At 48.3% G+C, this 18392-nt stretch overlaps 1 protein-coding gene across 1 annotated transcript in view; it reads right to left on the bottom strand.

The window, feature by feature from the left end:
* Positions 1 to 18392, bottom strand: part of LOC130404229 (inactive phospholipase D5-like) — a 112436-nt gene that overhangs the window by 78613 nt on the left and 15431 nt on the right. The window contains exon 4 of the mRNA XM_056608876.1: positions 8973 to 9081. Coding sequence (XP_056464851.1) covers positions 8973 to 9081 — 109 coding nt within the window. The remainder of the gene's footprint in view (positions 1 to 8972; positions 9082 to 18392) is intronic.

Genomic DNA, 18392 nt, shown 5'->3' with positions numbered 1-18392 from the left:
GCCCCCGTCCGAAATTACCCGAAAAGGCCCTCTGTTCCATAGGAAAGGAGGCTCACACATCTTTCAAATTCATACTGCTGACTTATTTCCCCACAAGAGATAAGTGCTGTGATTTTCAGGCTGATATCATTCAATTTGACCATTTAGAACAGGGGGAACGCATCCTGACAGCTTGGAATATTACTGTCAGATACTGTTCCCCCTCTGTTCCATAGGAAAGGAGGCTCACACATCTTTCAAATTCATACTGCTGACTTATTTCCCCACAACAGATAAGTGCTGTGATTTTCAGGCTGATATCATTCAATTTGACCATTTAGAACAGGGGGAACGCATCCTGACAGTCATTATCTGGGACTAGGGGAAACACATCTCGACGGGGAAACACATCTCGACACAACACCGGCAGCTCACCTATCACTGCACAGAAGCGGAAATAGACGCACAGGAGCTACGTGACCCAGCCTCCGGCAAGCAAGAGCCTTTACAAAACAATAACTAAAATTAGTACTGGATGGGCAACATGCGAGAGAGATGCAGCCGTGACCGGCAGCTCACCTGTCACCGCACGGAAGCGGAAATGGACGCCCAGGCGCAACGTGACCCAGCCTACGGCAAGCAAGATGCCGACAAGTGCTCTACGCCCGCCTTTATAGATAGTCTCCCACCGTGATTGGCTGGGACTGCCGCACAGCTGACAGTCACCATGACAACAAACTACATGTTGCCACACCAGCATCAGAACAACGGTAGGTAATAAATGTGGTAACATGACGTGCATGCTAAGAGTCGTAGGTTTATGCAGACCCGTCGCCAGACCTGAGTCTTAAGGGGGGCTTATGAAATGCATAGGGGGGCACAATTATTATTAGGTATTACGTATATTTTGAATGTTCCTATCCTCTATTCGCGCAGCACATAAAAAGCAGTTAACAGGGATATGCATTGCCAATAGTGCCAAAGTGACAACAGTTTCTCAACAAGGTACGCAATGAAAAGAAAACTGTGCAGCGTAATGGCACGAAGCAGCCCCGTAGCCTCGATGCGAACCTCGGCTCCAAGGCTTTGTGTGTTTTCCACCTCGGCCAGTAATGTCGATATGTCGTGAAAACTCTTCACCACAACTTTACCATTGCCCAGTGGCCAGTCCATCTCTGGTCCACGAGACGTTTCAGGGTCTCGCCTTTGTACAGAACAGCCAAGGTTGGCTTCCTGATGAAGTTGTACAGCATGTTGCATAGTGCTCGACAGCTGCTTCACTGGACATGGCATGAATCACAACCAGATGAAGTTGGTGATTAAAGCAATGAATATGTGGTATGTTACGATCCAGCTTGTTTTGGAGCAATTTCTGCATACCCCCATGCCTGCCAGACATGAGTGATGCGCCATCATAAACCTGACTCAGGATTTTGTCTGTTCTGAGTCCGGCACTGGTGAGCTCATCAATGATGACACCTGTCAGAGCCTTTCTCAGATGTTGCCATTACCAAGAGGCGTTCACACACACCATCGTTTTCGTCACCAAAACGCACAACTACATATATATATATATATTTTCTTGGCCCAAAGGATCCCGTGTGCCATCCACTTTAATTGAATACCAGCTATCGCCGACTTGTCGCACTATCTCCTCTGTCACAAGTTTGCTCATCATTTCAATAATCTCGTTTTGTATCTGTGTGGCTGGTATAGCGTGCATTATGTGGGATTGTTTTTGTTTTCCTTGTCAGCTCTGGATCTTTGCGCATTGTGTACTCGAAGAGAGACAAGAACAGCCCCATGGAACTATTTTCATCTAGCACACTGGCAAAACCAGCATTATCTCCACGTAATGGCAATTGATTCACCACTAAATACTCCAGCATATCAATTGGGGCTGACATGTAATATCTGTTGAGCGCCCGTTGCTCTGAATTTAAGAGAGTTTAAATCTCTTTCCCTGTCTCTCTACATATTTCTGAATCCCTCCACATTGCTTCACAGGCTAAATGTTTCTTTGAAGCTGCATGCCTATTTAAGCCCTTGCCTGTTTCAATTGCATGTTTCCAATCATAAATCCCTTAATGGAGAAGGTTGCATCCGATGATACAGATTTGAATTTCCTGCAGGCATAGCAAAATGCGGCGTCCTTTTCCACCGAGTACTCAAGCCAGTCCCTGTTTAAATACCAGCTAGAGGAAAATGATCGTTTTATTGAACCAAACATTTTGAGTTGGGTTTGTCCGTGCCGAGGTCACTCACACGCACTGATCCGACAGGCAGTTGTGGCCCAAATACGGCCCCAGTCGCAGTTGCACTTGACCGGCTGCTGGTAGCCTCCGCACCGTGGCCGCTGCAGGTCCTGCCAGGCCCAGGATCAGGCTCCATGACGGAGCTACTAGCAACGGGCTCAGGCTCAGATTGGCGTCCAGGGTCTACTCCAACGACAACATCAGGAGACGTCGGTGTTGTATCCGATTTGGCAGAGGAGACTGTTGGTGGGCTTTTCAACCACTTACAAATATCCATGATGATGAACTACAAATGAAAGTAAGCTAGCGGAAACTCATCCAGCTTCCTTTTTCAAATATGTGCGCTAACTGTTAGCGGCTACATTGACTTAGTTACGTAGGCCTGCGTAGCCTAGATCAGCAGATTTAATAGTCTGCCAAAGACGTTGACGTCGCTTAGCAACTGAAGACGCTGGGGTTGACAAGTTACCGGACTACTTGCGGAGTTACACCAAAGACGCCATTAGAGGCAAAAAATCCTTTGTTTACCTGTACTGTGTCTGAAATCGCGCATTTCTATACTTACGCTTACTTTTTTGAGTGCACTTTGAGCAAAAACGGAGCGTGTGCCAAAACGCAGTGCCCTGGAAGTAACTTGGTGGCGCACTCAAAACTACCTAAAACTTGAGTGTGGACCGATGGACACTTTCCACTCTCAACGGCCGCCATCTTGTATACGTAGCGGAGGGGGCGGAAATTTCAAATCGGAAAATCGAGGTATGTATTGTAACATATGAGACCGACGTGCTCAACAAATGTAAATGAAATGTACACATATTTGGTTTGTTTTTCAGTACAGCTACAATGTTTTGGGCTGTATCCGACCATTGTTTTTATGTTGTTAATTCTGTGATCAGTTGGTATCAAGAACGATAGCGTGAATACTGCTAGATCTCTCATACAGGCGACTAATGGAAATGATCAAGCAGAAAAAAAAAAATACCGCAGAAGAAGAACCGTCAAACTGCAAACTCATTTCCGGTAGGTGCGGGAAGGCTGTTTTGACAGTGTACTGTAGAAATGAGAGCACTGCGCCTATAAGTAAGTGCACTGTAGGGATAATGAACTGCACTCAATGTAAGTGCACTTACGTAAGTGCACGATTTCAGAAACAGCACTTGACAGGCAACGGTGAATTATCAAATATAATTCACTGCCGGAAGTTGTGAAGCTCCCATGCAAATAAGAAGGAAAATGAGAAGATGTCCATATTGTCCACGATTTTCCATGATGTACCTCATACAGGCGACTAATGGAAATGATCAAGCAGAAAAAAAAAAATACCGCAGAAGAAGAACCGTCAAACTGCAAACTCATTTCCGGTAGGTGCGGGAAGGCTGTTTTGACAGTGTACTGTAGAAATGAGAGCACTGCGCCTATAAGTAAGTGCACTGTAGGGATAATGAACTGCACTCAATGTAAGTGCACTTACGTAAGTGCACGATTTCAGAAACAGCACTTGACAGGCAACGGTGAATTATCAAATATAATTCACTGCCGGAAGTTGTGAAGCTCCCATGCAAATAAGAAGGAAAATGAGAAGATGTCCATATTGTCCACGATTTTCCATGATGTACCTGTCAGTGGGTTTTCCTTAGGGACCTTGCAGAGAGGTTAAACTTTCATCGCACTACTGCAGGTCGGATAATCTCTACATGGACCCATTTCCTTTACTGCCTGCTGGAAAGCAAGCACCTTTGGGTTCATCCAGAGATAGTGAGAGCTCACCTGCCACCTGAGTTTGCAGCTTTTTCTGACACATACGTGGTCCTTGATTATACTGAGATTTTTTCTGTCAGATGCCATCCTCTCTGCTCCTTCAGAGTGAGGTTTTCTCGTTCTACAAATCACACACTACATTCAAGGCCATGGTTGGAATGGCACCCCACGGTGCTGTCACCTTCGTGTCTGGACTGTATGCAGGCTCCAAGAGTGATCGCGAGATCTTCAAGCTGTCAGGGATTGTGAAGCTGTTGAAGCCAGGTATGGCGATCATGGTGGACAACGGATTTGTTGTGGACAACCTTGTTCCTTGTAAGGTTTACCGGCCTTCCTCAGCAACAAACAACAAATGAGTTAAGAGGATGTCAGGCAGACACAGGTGATTGCACGTCTGAGACTGCCTATGGAGAGGTGTATAAGGAGGTTGAAGGAGAACAAACTGTTCGACAAGGTCGTACAACTGTCTATATGCGGGAACATAGATTAATTGTTAAGCGTGGCCTGGTCAATTACCAGAATGGGCCGTTGGTGAATGGGCAAGGACTACTAAGGAATGAATTAAAGATCTTGCTTCTTAAACCAACATTCTTTTTGTCATTGTCCTCATTACATTAGCTTTGGGTTTTTACTGACTTGAAATGAAAATGCAACAGTAATAACACCAGAATATGTAGAATTTAATAAGGAAAGAAACACAGTGAAATGCCAAAGTGGCAGTGATATTAAAATAAGGTGACAAATAGAATATAAATAAAACAACAATTAAACAAATTAGCCCTACATAGAATACAAATCTGTAACAATTTAAAAAATACAAATGTGCAAAAAACAATAAATAGAGGTATACTGTACAGTAAATGGAATAAAGTAATTAAGTTGAGGTAGTCTGTTATATCTATTGTCTGCCTGTGTGCATGAGTTGGACAGCATGGTGACATGAACTCAGGTTTTGTTATGACTTCAGTTTTTTTAGCTTGGGCATGTCTTGTAGACATCGGCTGTAAAACATCACCATCTCGCCGGAAGCAAAGACCCACACACTGGAGTGAGCGGAAGTAGAATGGATGTAGACTCTTGCACCAAGCGAATAGCAAACTGCCCGAGAATGCAGTGTCGCTGTCAAATCTGTCCCTGGGAAAAGTATCGTTGCGCCGAATTGTAAATGGAATGCACTATAATGAAATAGCGGTAATATTTCCACATTAACTGATAAAATAACGGGATGGGAAGGGGGGATGGATGTTTCAGAAGGGGGATGATTTTGATCATTTTAATTCCAAAGGGGGATGCCATCCCCCCTCATCCCCCCTCAACTCGGAGAGAGAGGGAGGGAGAGGCACAGGGGGAGAGAGAGGGAGGGAGAGGCACAGGGGGAGAGAGAGGGAGGGAGAGAGGGGCAAGGGAGAGAGAGAGAGAGAGAGAGATAGAGGGAGGGAGGGAGAGAGCGAAAGGGGGGATAGAAAGAGGGAGAAGCAGAGAAGTAGAAAAGAAGAAAAGCGCATGTGTAAGGGGAGGGGAGACAGAGTAGAGAGATGGCAAGGGGAGGAGAGAGAGATCGAGAGAGAGAGGGCCCTCTCCGTCTCTGTGTGTCTTCCTGTGTGTCTCTCTCACAAACACACTCTCCTTTGAGTCTCTCTTTGTCTCTCTCCGTCTTCCTTTGAGTCTCTCTCTGTCTCTGACCCTTTGTCTTTCTGTGTTTCTCCGTCTGTCCCTCTTCCTTCCTGTAGGTCTCTTTCTGTCCCTCTGCCTTCCTGTAGGTCTCTCTCTGTCTTCCTGTAGGTCTCTCTCCGTCTCTGTCTTTCTAAGTCTTCCTGTGTCTGTCTCTAGCTGAATCCACACTTCTGTGTACCCCAAGTTCATGAAAATCCACGAGACTCTTGCTGCCTGCATTTACACTTCCACATCACACGTGTCCATAAAGGCGGTGGCGCAGTGGTTCCAACCCCAGATGTACATGAACCCATGAGCAAAGAAATTAAAACACGAGACTGCACCATGGAAAATATGTTGATGTACATAAATATATATCCTGTGACATAGTTGTTGCCAAATCCTTCAAATACAAAGGTCCAATGTTTTTGTTTTATTTATTTCTTATTGCTTATGTTTATTTGTTTTTACACAATGTCTTGTTTTTTAAAAAATGTATGATGACTATATGCTCTGTAAGGTGACCTTGGGTGTCTTGAAAGGCGCCTCTAAATTAAATGTATTATTATTATTATTAATGCTACACTTCACCTCGGTGGCCGCAACACTCCACCAATTAATCCTATTGGGCTCCTCCAGGGAGGGGGAGTTGAAAGATGGGTTTATTGTAAAGATTTGTTGATAATGATACATAGCCTGATGCCTCATAATACCATATAGGAGAACACTCCTGTGTGAGTGTGTGCGGATAGCTGGTTTAACATGTGCACGCTGATTACCCAATGTACAGTAATAATGTGTAGTAACAGGTGTGCAGCCTCGATCACCCCCAACACCACATTGAGGCTGGGCAGGCTGGGCTGTGATTGTTTCTTGGCTCTCCAGGGAGGGTATAGACCAGGGGTACTCAATTAGAAAATCAAAAGGTCCACTCACCAAATTTCCAATCTGTCCAGGGTCCGGAACAGTGATGATGTAATTAAAAAATAAGAACTCAGAACAAAAAGAAAAGGCAGTGAATCCACAAAGAATATTTGACCTATGCACAAAGGATGATGTGTTCTGTCCACATCAGTGTAAAAAGTTACACCTTTTTTGTGCCACCAGTTCTTTAAACTTGGGCACAAAAGGTGTGAGGGCCAGGCGTAGACACTGGTGTAAGTTTTCATTACTGAGTGTACTCCTGTATTTGTTCTTCACCATAGTCATCGTTGAAAAGGCTGACTCACAAGAGTATGTTGAAGGGAACATGGTGAGAATGTTCAAGGCCATTTCTTGCAAGACAGGGACACCTGCTGCAGGGACCATCTTCGTCCAAAAGGTGGCTGGGTCACAAAGAGATTCCTGCAGTGCAAGGTGTATCAGTGAATGTTTTTTTGTGCTTGCCTAAGGCCCCGTTCACACGAAGCCGATTTCATGGCGAAACCGCAAAGGTCTTGTACAGTTCGGCCTTCCGTACACATGAAGCCGGCGAATCCGCTGACCGAAACCGCAAACTTCTGAAACCACCCTCGGAGGTGGTTTCAAATCTACCCGGTTTCGTTTTGGATTCGTGTGTACGGCTGAAACCGACTGAAACCGCAAACCATGACGTCATCGCCCCACCTCTCGACCTCCTAGCCAATGGCTCTTAAGCCCGCGGAGTCTCAGAAATCACATGCGAGCATGCGCATAAGGGCAGCCTTTATGCGCATGCTCGCCTCTTCTTCTTATTTAATTTCTTCTGGATTTCTGTACCAGAAGCAGTGCCCCTTATGGGCCTGGAATGTGTACTACAGCATTTCTACAGATCTACCCGGTTTCGCTTGGCTTCGTCTTTACGGAGATACTCCGAAACCGGATAGATCGAAACCGTAACGGTTTCGCCCGTTTCGGCTTCGTGTGAACGGGGCCTGAGACCCATGCCACTCGCAGTGAGGCTTCATTTCCACACTCCTGTTGTGTGGCTGACCTGACTATCATAGTGCGTGTTGCTTGGTATGATGCTTGCATTTGGCTTATTTTTCTGGTCCTTACCTCAGAGTTTTGTGGGTAATTCTGCTCGAAGTGGCCATGCTTTGTTTCGTAATGACGTTTCACGTTTCCACTTTTTACAAGGGCAACTGTCTCATTACAGATTAAACACATTGGTTTTGTGCTCCCTGCAGGCAGCACAAATGCATATTTGTCGGTCCACTCTGTCTTAAATTCACGATTTTCGGAATCCACCTTTTTTTTTTTTCAAGTTCGGAGCACACCATGATGATTGCTAGCTAAAGAAACACTGTTCGCAAATCTGACCGCGTTGTTGTAGCCAATGATGACCTGTGTGGCGCGTAGCCACAAGGGCCAATGTGGGCCAGTGCCACTATGATTGACAGCTGGCCCACCCTATCAGAAGTTCCCGGCATTAACTTGAAATTCAAGGAACGAAAAAATAGCCCATATTATAATGTCTGACAAAATTGTGTATGATAAATAAGTATCATTACGTTACAAATATTTACAGAAATGCTATTACTTTTAATTTTTAATATTCTGCGATTAATTTTGATTGGGTAAAGCTATTTAGGAGGCCATAGTGTGCGTTCTATAAAATAATCTAATCTAGAACACTCCAGCAGCTCCGGCGGGTGTCCGGGAGCTCTATATCTAAATAATATAATATAATATAATATAATATAATATAATATATACATATCTATATAATCCGGCGGGTGCTCAGCTCAGGGTCCCGGCAGGAGTGCCGGCCCTCGGAGCTGAGCATCCGCCGAACAATCTCCGGCAGTAGTCCGAGAATGCCCCGGAGCTGAGCACCAGCGGGTGTCCGGGAGTCCGCACCGGCAATAATCCCTTTCTCCTCCATGTAGATTTGGGATTCAGGGAGTCAAAGCTAAAGTTCCTTTCCACCAGTTCCTTCTCAACCCTGCATGCTTGCGTGTCTTAAATCCCCCCCGGGGAATGTGACCCGAACGGGCCGACAGACTGCGGAGGGAAAAAAACACTTGCAGACCTTGCTTGCGCTCGCGGCCACAATGTCATAGTGATGTTATTATACAATCGCTGATAGGACATTTTGATTGGGCACGAGGTAGATACGTGATTGTAAACACATCGACAAATCACATGCTTGGAACATATAAAAAAAAATATATATATAATAATAATAATAATATTGATTTTCGTTTTGGTCCGAATTTCATTGCGTTTGGGTCCGGATCCGGACCGGAGTCCACCAATTGATACCGCCCTGTTATAGACCCTCCCTAAGACACCCTCCCTAAGAAAAGCAGGGAGAGTCACAGGGTGGTGGACAGTTTCGTGTGAATGTTGAGAGTGAGCTCTCACCAAGTCTGGCCAGCATGCTGAGTTCAGTTGAGTCTGTGTCCTCGCTGGAGATCTTCAGCTGGACACCCCTGGCCTTCAGTCCCTGTAGCCTGGTCAGCAGAGCCCTGCCCTGTGAACACAGGACAACGGAGCCTCACTCTCTCTGTTCTCACGGCCCGGGGGCAGCACTAGACGGAGGTGCTCTGAAGGTAACATTGTCAATGTGGATTGTTGCATATGTATTATCTGGTGTTCTAACACACACACATGCACGTGTGGCATTAGGGGAAAAAAACAAGCTAACCGACAACGCCACCCTAGGGATTGCACCCAGGGATATACTAATCAATTAAATCCAAACAATTATATAGCACACACGTTCGTTTGACTGACGGCACCAGAGACGAAGTTCCAAAAATAGGTTGTTTTTATTAACTAAAACATGCGTGTTCCACATGTAAAAAACAGGATAAATGAAATCAATTGGTATGTAGGGGATAGACAGGATGGTTAGGGCTGAGGCTTACCAGCAGGGGGCAAGATACCAGGAGACGGAGGGGGGAGACACATAAACACCAACCAGTCACTCGTGCTCGCACATACACACAGCAACACAGGATCAAAATGATAAAAGAGAAATTCCAAGAGGACACACGTGAAACCACACTCGGGAAGGGGGCACCACCACCTAAAGGATCTAGTTGCCTCCCTGCGGTGGGCACTCAGCGCCTGGAAACGAAGGAACAAAAGAGAGATGAGGGCAGATACAAACGACCAAACAAAACAATAAACACAACTACACAAAATGTAATTCACAAAAAGGAAATGAGTAAGAAAACAAAATATAACACAAACACACAAACCAGGCCAAAAAGGATCTTAAACATGCGTGATAGCCCACTGGTTATCCGCAGCTATAAAAAAAAGGCCTCCTGCCAGTGGCTTAACAGAAGCAGGGCTCAAAACAAACCATAAACAGAATCCCCCAAATTAAACCAAACACTTCCCCAGGACAAACACGCACGCACTCGCCAACACTCTACACACACACACACACACACGCACACCGACACACACTAGTTGCGACACGGACAGATGGAAACACACAAGGACAAGTCAACAGACAGATCACGTTCAAAGAGTGGTCGTTAGCGTCTTCGTCGCTATCCTCCAGGCTAGCCCAGGACAAACACGCACGCACTCACCAACACTCTACAAACACACACACCGACACACACTAGTTGCGACACGGACAGGTGGAAACACACAAGGACAAGTCAACAGACAGATCACGTTCAGATAGTGGTCGTTGGCGTCTTCGTCGCTATCCTCCAGGCTAGCCCAGGACAGTTGGGCAGCTTTGGTGGTAAACAACGGGTGGCAAAAACAGCAGTCGGCAACGACACAATCGGCAGTACCTAGAAGCCATACAGGTCACCCCGTTAGTGCTAAACATAATTCTAAAAACAATAGCGATATAAAATAAGGGATACCTACCAGGAAGTTGGGAACTTCCTACTTAAGCCAGCGGCTCACAGCGCACCGCTGAATGTTAGCATTCGGTTGGAATCCACACCGAGACTGTTACGCGATCAACAACCTGCACGCATCACCAACCAAGGCAGGGCACCAGCAGGCACCAGCAAGCAACAGGCACAAGCGCTGCAAAGCGACCAGTGTGAAAAAGTAAATCACCATGCCAAACAAATCAGCCAGAGCGTCCATAGGGAAAGCACGCGTACATACCGGTAGCAAGTGGCCTGGAGGGGCGTAGCAGGAAATAACGAGGAGACAAATTGTGGCACCTCCCGACACAAAAAGCTACCTCAGAATAAATAAGGTGGAGACGCAAGCCATTGGCTGTGACGGCCCTGATCATTACAAAGGGCTCTGCCCCTGCGTCTCACCACAATCTACCCCCACATTTTCAGTCGGCGTCCCGACGATAGGCCGGTTGGCAGCCCCATTCGAACCCTGGGTTTGAAGAGCAGCACCAACTGGACTCGACACAGGGCCACTGGGGCACACCCCCATCTGGCCGGCTGTCTGAGGTAAATGGTGAATGTTAGAATGTTGGCCTGCCATGGTTCTACATGTCCGGCGTAGAGCCACTCCACCAATGCTCGACTCTGGGACCACTGGCATACTGACCTCTACCTGATCCAGACTCTCTACCACCCGTACTACGGGTGTACCGTCAGTATGAACCACTCCGCTAGTACTAGTTTGAGTGTCTAGACTAGGGGAGGGGCTGGCTGGGATACTGGTGTTTACCGCAGTAGATCTTGGTCCAGCCGATGATGTTGGGGGGTCAGCAGGCAACACCTGGGGGCCCGGACAGGCAAGGGCAACAACAGGCGTCGCTACTGGATGTAGCAGTGACGTCGGGGGCAAGAACGCCAGATCAACATCCATGTCGTCCTCCGTCACGACAACAGTCTCAACGACTGGCGGACTTGTGTAAGGCGGGCCTACCGGTGCATCGCTCCCTAGCCGGGCTTTAATGAGACCACGATGTACCTGTCACTGGAGCAATAGTGTACACCGCCCCGTTTACTGGGGGGGCTTTGATAACCTCGTATACCACTGGGCTCCACAGGTCCTGAATTTTGTGGCAGCCCCTCCTACTGAGGTTACGGAGGTAGACCAACTCACCCTCCCCCAGTGGTAGATCTTTAACCTGACGGTCATGGGCCTCTTTCCGTTTACCGGCTGCAGCTCGAAGCCGGCCTTCAGCCCCCTGAAAGGCGACTTGCAGCCTGGCTTGGTGTTCGTCAATCCAATCATGCACCGTCCCGGCTACAGGGTCGGGTACTGTTCCCAGCAAAAAGTCAAGCGGTAGGCGTGGCTCCTGGCCGAACAACAGGAAGTGAGGGGACTCACCGGTTGCTGAATGCGGGGTGGTATTATAACAGAAGAGCAGCTGTGGGAGGCACGCAACCCAATCTCTTTTTCGAGATGCTGGCAGAGTACGGAGGAGGTTATGTAGGGTGCGGTTAAACCGCTCACACTGGCCATTACCGGCAGGATGGTAGGGCGTGGTGCGTGATTTCTCCACACCATAGAGCTGGCAAAGTTGTTGGATGAGAATTGCCTCAAAACAACGACCTTGGTCGGAATGGATGCGAGCAGGGACACCAAACTTGTAAAACCACTCATGGACAAGCACTCTTGCCACGGTGGAGGCACGCTGGTCCTGGGTTGGGATGGCCAGCGAAAACTTACTGAACACGTCAGTCATGACTAGAACATTTTCCACACCCGACCGAGACGGTTCCAGTGACGTGAAATCCACAGCAAGTACCTCATTTGGCCTTGAGGCCAACAAATGCCCCATGAAGCTACGTGCTGGGGGTTTAGTGTCTTTTGCAGTTTGACATCGCTCGCACTCAAGGCACCAACGAGCCACATCGGAGGACATCCCGGGCCAATAGCACGGTGCGCTCCACCCCCTGGTGGCCATGCTCCTGATGTAGCTGGGTCAGAACATCAGACTTCAACTTAGCAGGAAGCAACAGTTGGAAATATTCCTCTGCTCCGTCTGAACGATACACCCTACGGTATATGGCACCTTCCCTTTCCACTAGTCGGTCCCACTGGCGTAAGAGAACCAATGCCGACTTGGACATTCGCTGTCTCTCAGCAGGCCCAGGTTTAACACCTCGCCTCCAATGTGGCACAACCTCCTGGAAGACAGGATCTTGTTCCTGACTAGAGTGCAAATGGGAGGTTTTGTTATCAGGGAACGCCGTAACCACCGCTTGAACCACCTGCGTTACTGGCTGTGCCTGCTCAACTTGCTGTAAGGCAGTTGGAAGGGTCGTGCCCAGGGCCAAATCCGCCAAAACAGGATGGTCCGAGGGGTTCTGCCTCGACAGAGCATCCGCATTGCGGTTCTGTCTGCCGGAGCGATATTTGATCTCGTAGTCGAATGGAGCCATCTGGGCAACCCAGCGCTGCTCTAATGCTCCTAGTTTTGCAGTAGACAGGTGACTTAGGGGATTGTTGTCCGTAAAGATAATACAGCACTGCCCCAACAGGTACTCCCTAAACTTTTCGGTGAGGGCCCACTTGAGCGCGACGAACTCCAACTTCATAGAACTGTAGTTGGACATGTTGCGCTCAGTGGGCCTAAGACCACGGCTGGCATAAGCTATAGGGCGCACCTTCCCCCCCTGTTCCTGAGATAGAACAGCCCCTAATCCGCTGTAACTCGCATCCACTTCTAAGATAAATGGCAAGCTGAAATCGGCGTAGGCAAGGACAGGGGCCGTGGTCAGCTTTCTCTTTAGGGCATCAAAGCTTTGCTGGCACTCTTCAGACCAATGGGACAGCAAACTTTGGCCCGGGCCTCGCTTTGATTTAGTGCCACCCAGCGCCGCCACCAGCTTGTGGAGGGGGGCCGCCGCCTTGGCAAAACCCTCCACAAACCGGCGGTAGTAGCTGGCGAACCCCAAGAAAGAACGCACCTCCGAGACGGTGCTAGGGCAACGCCAACTAGCCACTGCCTCAATCTTTTTAGGGTCTGTCGCCACCCCCTGACTCGAAATGACGTGACCGAGGTAGCCAACCTCCTGTTTGAAAAATGCACATTTGCTCAACTTGGCCTTAAGGCCCTCATGCTGCAAACGCCCCAGAACAAGTTCCAAACGTTCCAGGTGTTGGGAAACAGAAGTAGAAAAGACCACAATGTCATCCAAGTACAACAACAAGGTTTGACATTGCTGGTCCCCAAAAATCCTTTCCATCAACCTTTGAAAGGTTGCTGGCGCGTTACAAAGGCCGAATGGCATTCGCTGCCATTCGAAAAGGCCGAAAGGTGTACAGAAGGCCGTCTTGGCACGATCACCCACCGCAACAGGGACCTGGTGATACCCGCTGGCTAGGTCCATAGTAGAGAACCAGTGGGCTCCTGTCAATGCATCGAGGGACTCCTCGATGCGAGGAAGAGGGAAAGCGTCTTTGCGTGTCTTCGCGTTTAGTTGGCGGTAGTCAACACACATGCGGAGACTACCATCCTTCTTTCGGGCCAACACTATAGGGGACGCATATGGGCTACAACTCTCAGTGATAACTTGTGCCTCCATCAATAAATTGATATGAGCCTTAGCCATCTCATATTCCGATGGGGGGATACGCCTGTATCGTTGTCGAACTGGCGCCTCATCGACTAGTGGAATCTGATGAGAGAGGAGGTTAGTACAACCCAGGTCCCCATCATGGGAGGCAAAGATTCCGCTGAACCGCTGTAGCAAATTCCGGACCCTTTCCTGGTCTGAAGCCTCCAAGACAGAGAGGTCAATTTCCTCAATCTGGGATGGTACTGATGATGTAACCATCTGGGAGGCAACAGTGGCCATCACAGTGTTGACCTCGGTGACACTTGCGGGCAAACTCACCACTTGCACACAACACAAACTTCCCAAATCGGTGCGAGGATACAGTAACACATCTTCCGTGCCCACATTAACTATCGGTATGTAGCTAGTACTACGGCTCACCCGGATCAGAGATGGCGAGGCCAACAAGCCCGCAGGAAGTCCTCTGTCCGTGGGCTCAAACAATACCGAGGTGTCGGAAAACTGTGCTGAACATGTAGCAGCTACCATAACCATAGTGCCACCCGGGATACGATGGGCTCGGCCTCCACGGACTTTGACCCTCCCTGGCCTTATGGGATGAGTTTCTGCAAAATGACACCGCTGTAGAGCCTCAGCAACAGCACCATGAGCCTGAGAGACAGAGGGCAGTCCGAAGAGGGCCAGACCATGCTGCCCAAAAAGCTCATGGTAGCATTTATTCAAAATGTTCATGCCGAGCACACCAGGTGCCTGGAGGCCAATCCCCCCAGGTGGGTCTCTCACAACCAGAACACCGCACTGTGCTATGGACTTTCCACAAAGCTCAACATCCAGTTCTAAATAGCCGACGTAGGGTATGCTCAGCCCATTGGCTGCCCGGAGCTGTAGCCATTGACAAGAGCGCAGACGGTCAGAGCCCCAGGGTTCAAAGTGATTCAAAAAGAAGGTCTCGGTGACGGTAGACACCATTGACCCGGTGTCTATTAGGCATGGTACCGGGACCCCACCAATGAGTACATCTAAATGGGGACATGATGAGATTAAGCTAGATCCGACGGACACGTTACTCGAGCCAGGCAACCCCCCACCAGAACTTTGGCTCTGCAGTTCGGTGGGTGCTAGTTTCCCACCGACGGACGAGGTGAAAACTGTCCATTGCTCCTAGGGTGGTTTGCCGAGAAGGCCTGGGCATGAGGAGGAACCCTTGGCCCGTCACAATCTTGGGCAAAATGGCCAGGCTGTTGGCACCGCCTGCATATAATGGGGTTGCCACGAGGCCTTTGATAAGGGCGCTGTAACGTGGCAACACTCTGGGACAGTTGATTAAGCTGCTCTTGTTGACGTCTCAACATGTCCTTTAGCTCTGATAGTTCAGACCCCTCTGTGGAGCTGCTAGAAACGGGCATATGACCACCATGCACTGCATACTGGACACCATGTATGGATGGAACAGACTGACTGCGACCCCTCGCGCCACCCGGCATGCCCTCGTGCTCCCACCTAATAGCCTCTGCTCTGAGCTCTAGCATGGTCATGGTTGGCTGGCGTCTTATAAGCTGCTTAAGTTCCCTCCGCAAAGCACCATCGATAACATGCTCAGAGAATTGATCGCGTAACAAAACCTCAGCATTCACCAAACCATCGGGTGCACGATGCTTTACTCTATTCATAATACTCATCAAAGCCAAAGAGAACTCCAACAAGGTTTCACCATCCTGCTGCTTCCTCGAAAAGAAAGCCTCTTGCAGGGCTACATAAGACTGAGAGCATCCGTACAATTCCCGGAGAATACTTTTGATCTTTTTGGGATCATTTCTATCGGTGCTCGGGCGATACTTTATCTCCTCTCTGGCCTCCCCTTCTAACTGATCAAACAGAAAGAAAGCTTGATCATTCACAGAAAGGTGACGTGCCCGCATGCATGCCTCTGCCTCTTCAATCCATTCATTTACCTTAATCCCTGACTTTCCTTTAAACATGGGACACTTTCTATCACGGGGGACGAACACCAATCTCTCTGCCACAGAGGCCCCAGGCTCAGCAAGTAAGGCATCGCCCGAAGGTGCTGGATTCGGTCTTAGGTTCAATCTCTCATTATCTGCTTTAAGCTGTGCCACCAATTCCCTCAGCTCTTGTAGCTCTTCTATATTCATGGCTAAACTATGATTTACCTGTGCCAGCGAGGTTTTTGGTCCACTGTAAAAGGAGCACAGCAGCCAACTGCTACGACGGTCAAGACAACTGCTGTTTTTGCCAACATACACTCACGCAGACAGAGAGAAAGGTCAATTTAAATGCCTGAAGTGAAGGGAGAAAAAAAAAAATAAGTAAAGTACAACCTATAAATATCGGAACATACGCCTCTGGTGTTTTTAGAAAGTCGATCCTGCCGACAACGCCAAATGTGGCATTAGGGGAAAAAAACAAGCTAACCGACAACGCCACCCTAGGGATTGCACCCAGGGATATACTAATCAATTAAATCCAAACAATTATATAGCACACACGTTCGTTTGACTGACGGCACCAGAGACGAAGTTCCAAAAATAGGTTGTTTTTATTAACTAAAACATGCGTGTTCCACATGTAAAAAACAGGATAAATGAAATCAATTGGTATGTAGGGGATAGACAGGATGGTTAGGGCTGAGGCTTACCAGCAGGGGGCAAGATACCAGGAGACGGAGGGGGGAGACACATAAACACCAACCAGTCACTCGTGCTCGCACATACACACAGCAACACAGGATCAAAATGATAAAAGAGAAATTCCAAGAGGACACACATGAAACCACACTCGGGAAGGGGGCACCACCACCTAAAGGATCTAGTTGCCTCCCTGCGGTGGGCACTCAGCGCCTGGAAACGAAGGAACAAAAGAGAGATGAGGGCAGATACAAACGACCAAACAAAACAATAAACACAACTACACAAAATGTAATTCACAAAAAGGAAATGAGTAAGAAAACAAAATATAACACAAACACACAAACCAGGCCAAAAAGGATCTTAAACATGCGTGATAGCCCACTGGTTATCCGCAGCTATAAAAAAAAGGCCTCCTGCCAGTGGCTTAACAGAAGCAGGGCTCAAAACAAACCATAAACAGAATCCCCCAAATTAAACCAAACACTTCCCCAGGACAAACACGCACGCACTCGCCAACACTCTACACACACACACACACACACGCACACCGACACACACTAGTTGCGACACGGACAGATGGAAACACACAAGGACAAGTCAACAGACAGATCACGTTCAAAGAGTGGTCGTTAGCGTCTTCGTCGCTATCCTCCAGGCTAGCCCAGGACAAACACGCACGCACTCACCAACACTCTACAAACACACACACCGACACACACTAGTTGCGACACGGACAGGTGGAAACACACAAGGACAAGTCAACAGACAGATCACGTTCAGATAGTGGTCGTTGGCGTCTTCGTCGCTATCCTCCAGGCTAGCCCAGGACAGTTGGGCAGCTTTGGTGGTAAACAACGGGTGGCAAAAACAGCAGTCGGCAACGACACAATCGGCAGTACCTAGAAGCCATACAGGTCACCCCGTTAGTGCTAAACATAATTCTAAAAACAATAGCGATATAAAATAAGGGATACCTACCAGGAAGTTGGGAACTTCCTACTTAAGCCAGCGGCTCACAGCGCACCGCTGAATGTTAGCATTCGGTTGGAATCCACACCGAGACTGTTACGCGATCAACAACCTGCACGCATCACCAACCAAGGCAGGGCACCAGCAGGCACCAGCAAGCAACAGGCACAAGCGCTGCAAAGCGACCAGTGTGAAAAAGTAAATCACCATGCCAAACAAATCAGCCAGAGCGTCCATAGGGAAAGCACGCGTACATACCGGTAGCAAGTGGCCTGGAGGGGCGTAGCAGGAAATAACGAGGAGACAAATTGTGGCACCTCCCGACACAAAAAGCTACCTCAGAATAAATAAGGTGGAGACGCAAGCCATTGGCTGTGACGGCCCTGATCATTACAAAGGGCTCTGCCCCTGCGTCTCACCACACACGCATACACACACACACACACACACACATCCACACACACAGACACACAAGTAGTTGGAAGGTTATTTTACAAGTCCTGCACTCTTTACAGGTATCAACCACACACATTGGGCCCTATTTTAACGGTCTGAAACGCAAGTGGGAAGCGCAAAGCGCAAGTAGCTTTGTGGGCGGTTCTACTGTGCTATCGCTATTTTACAGGCGGATAAATGACACTTGCGTCGCGGCGCAAGTGTCAAAAGGATTGGTCTGAAGCAGCCTAGTTACCCGTAGGTGTGGTTTGGGCGTAACGTCCAACAAACCAATGAGAGTGCCAGCT

The sequence above is a fragment of the Gadus chalcogrammus genome, chromosome 15 (assembly GCF_026213295.1).
Source record: "Gadus chalcogrammus isolate NIFS_2021 chromosome 15, NIFS_Gcha_1.0, whole genome shotgun sequence".
NCBI lineage: Eukaryota > Metazoa > Chordata > Actinopteri > Gadiformes > Gadidae > Gadus > Gadus chalcogrammus.
This window is presented reverse-complemented; position numbering and strand designations above follow the sequence as displayed.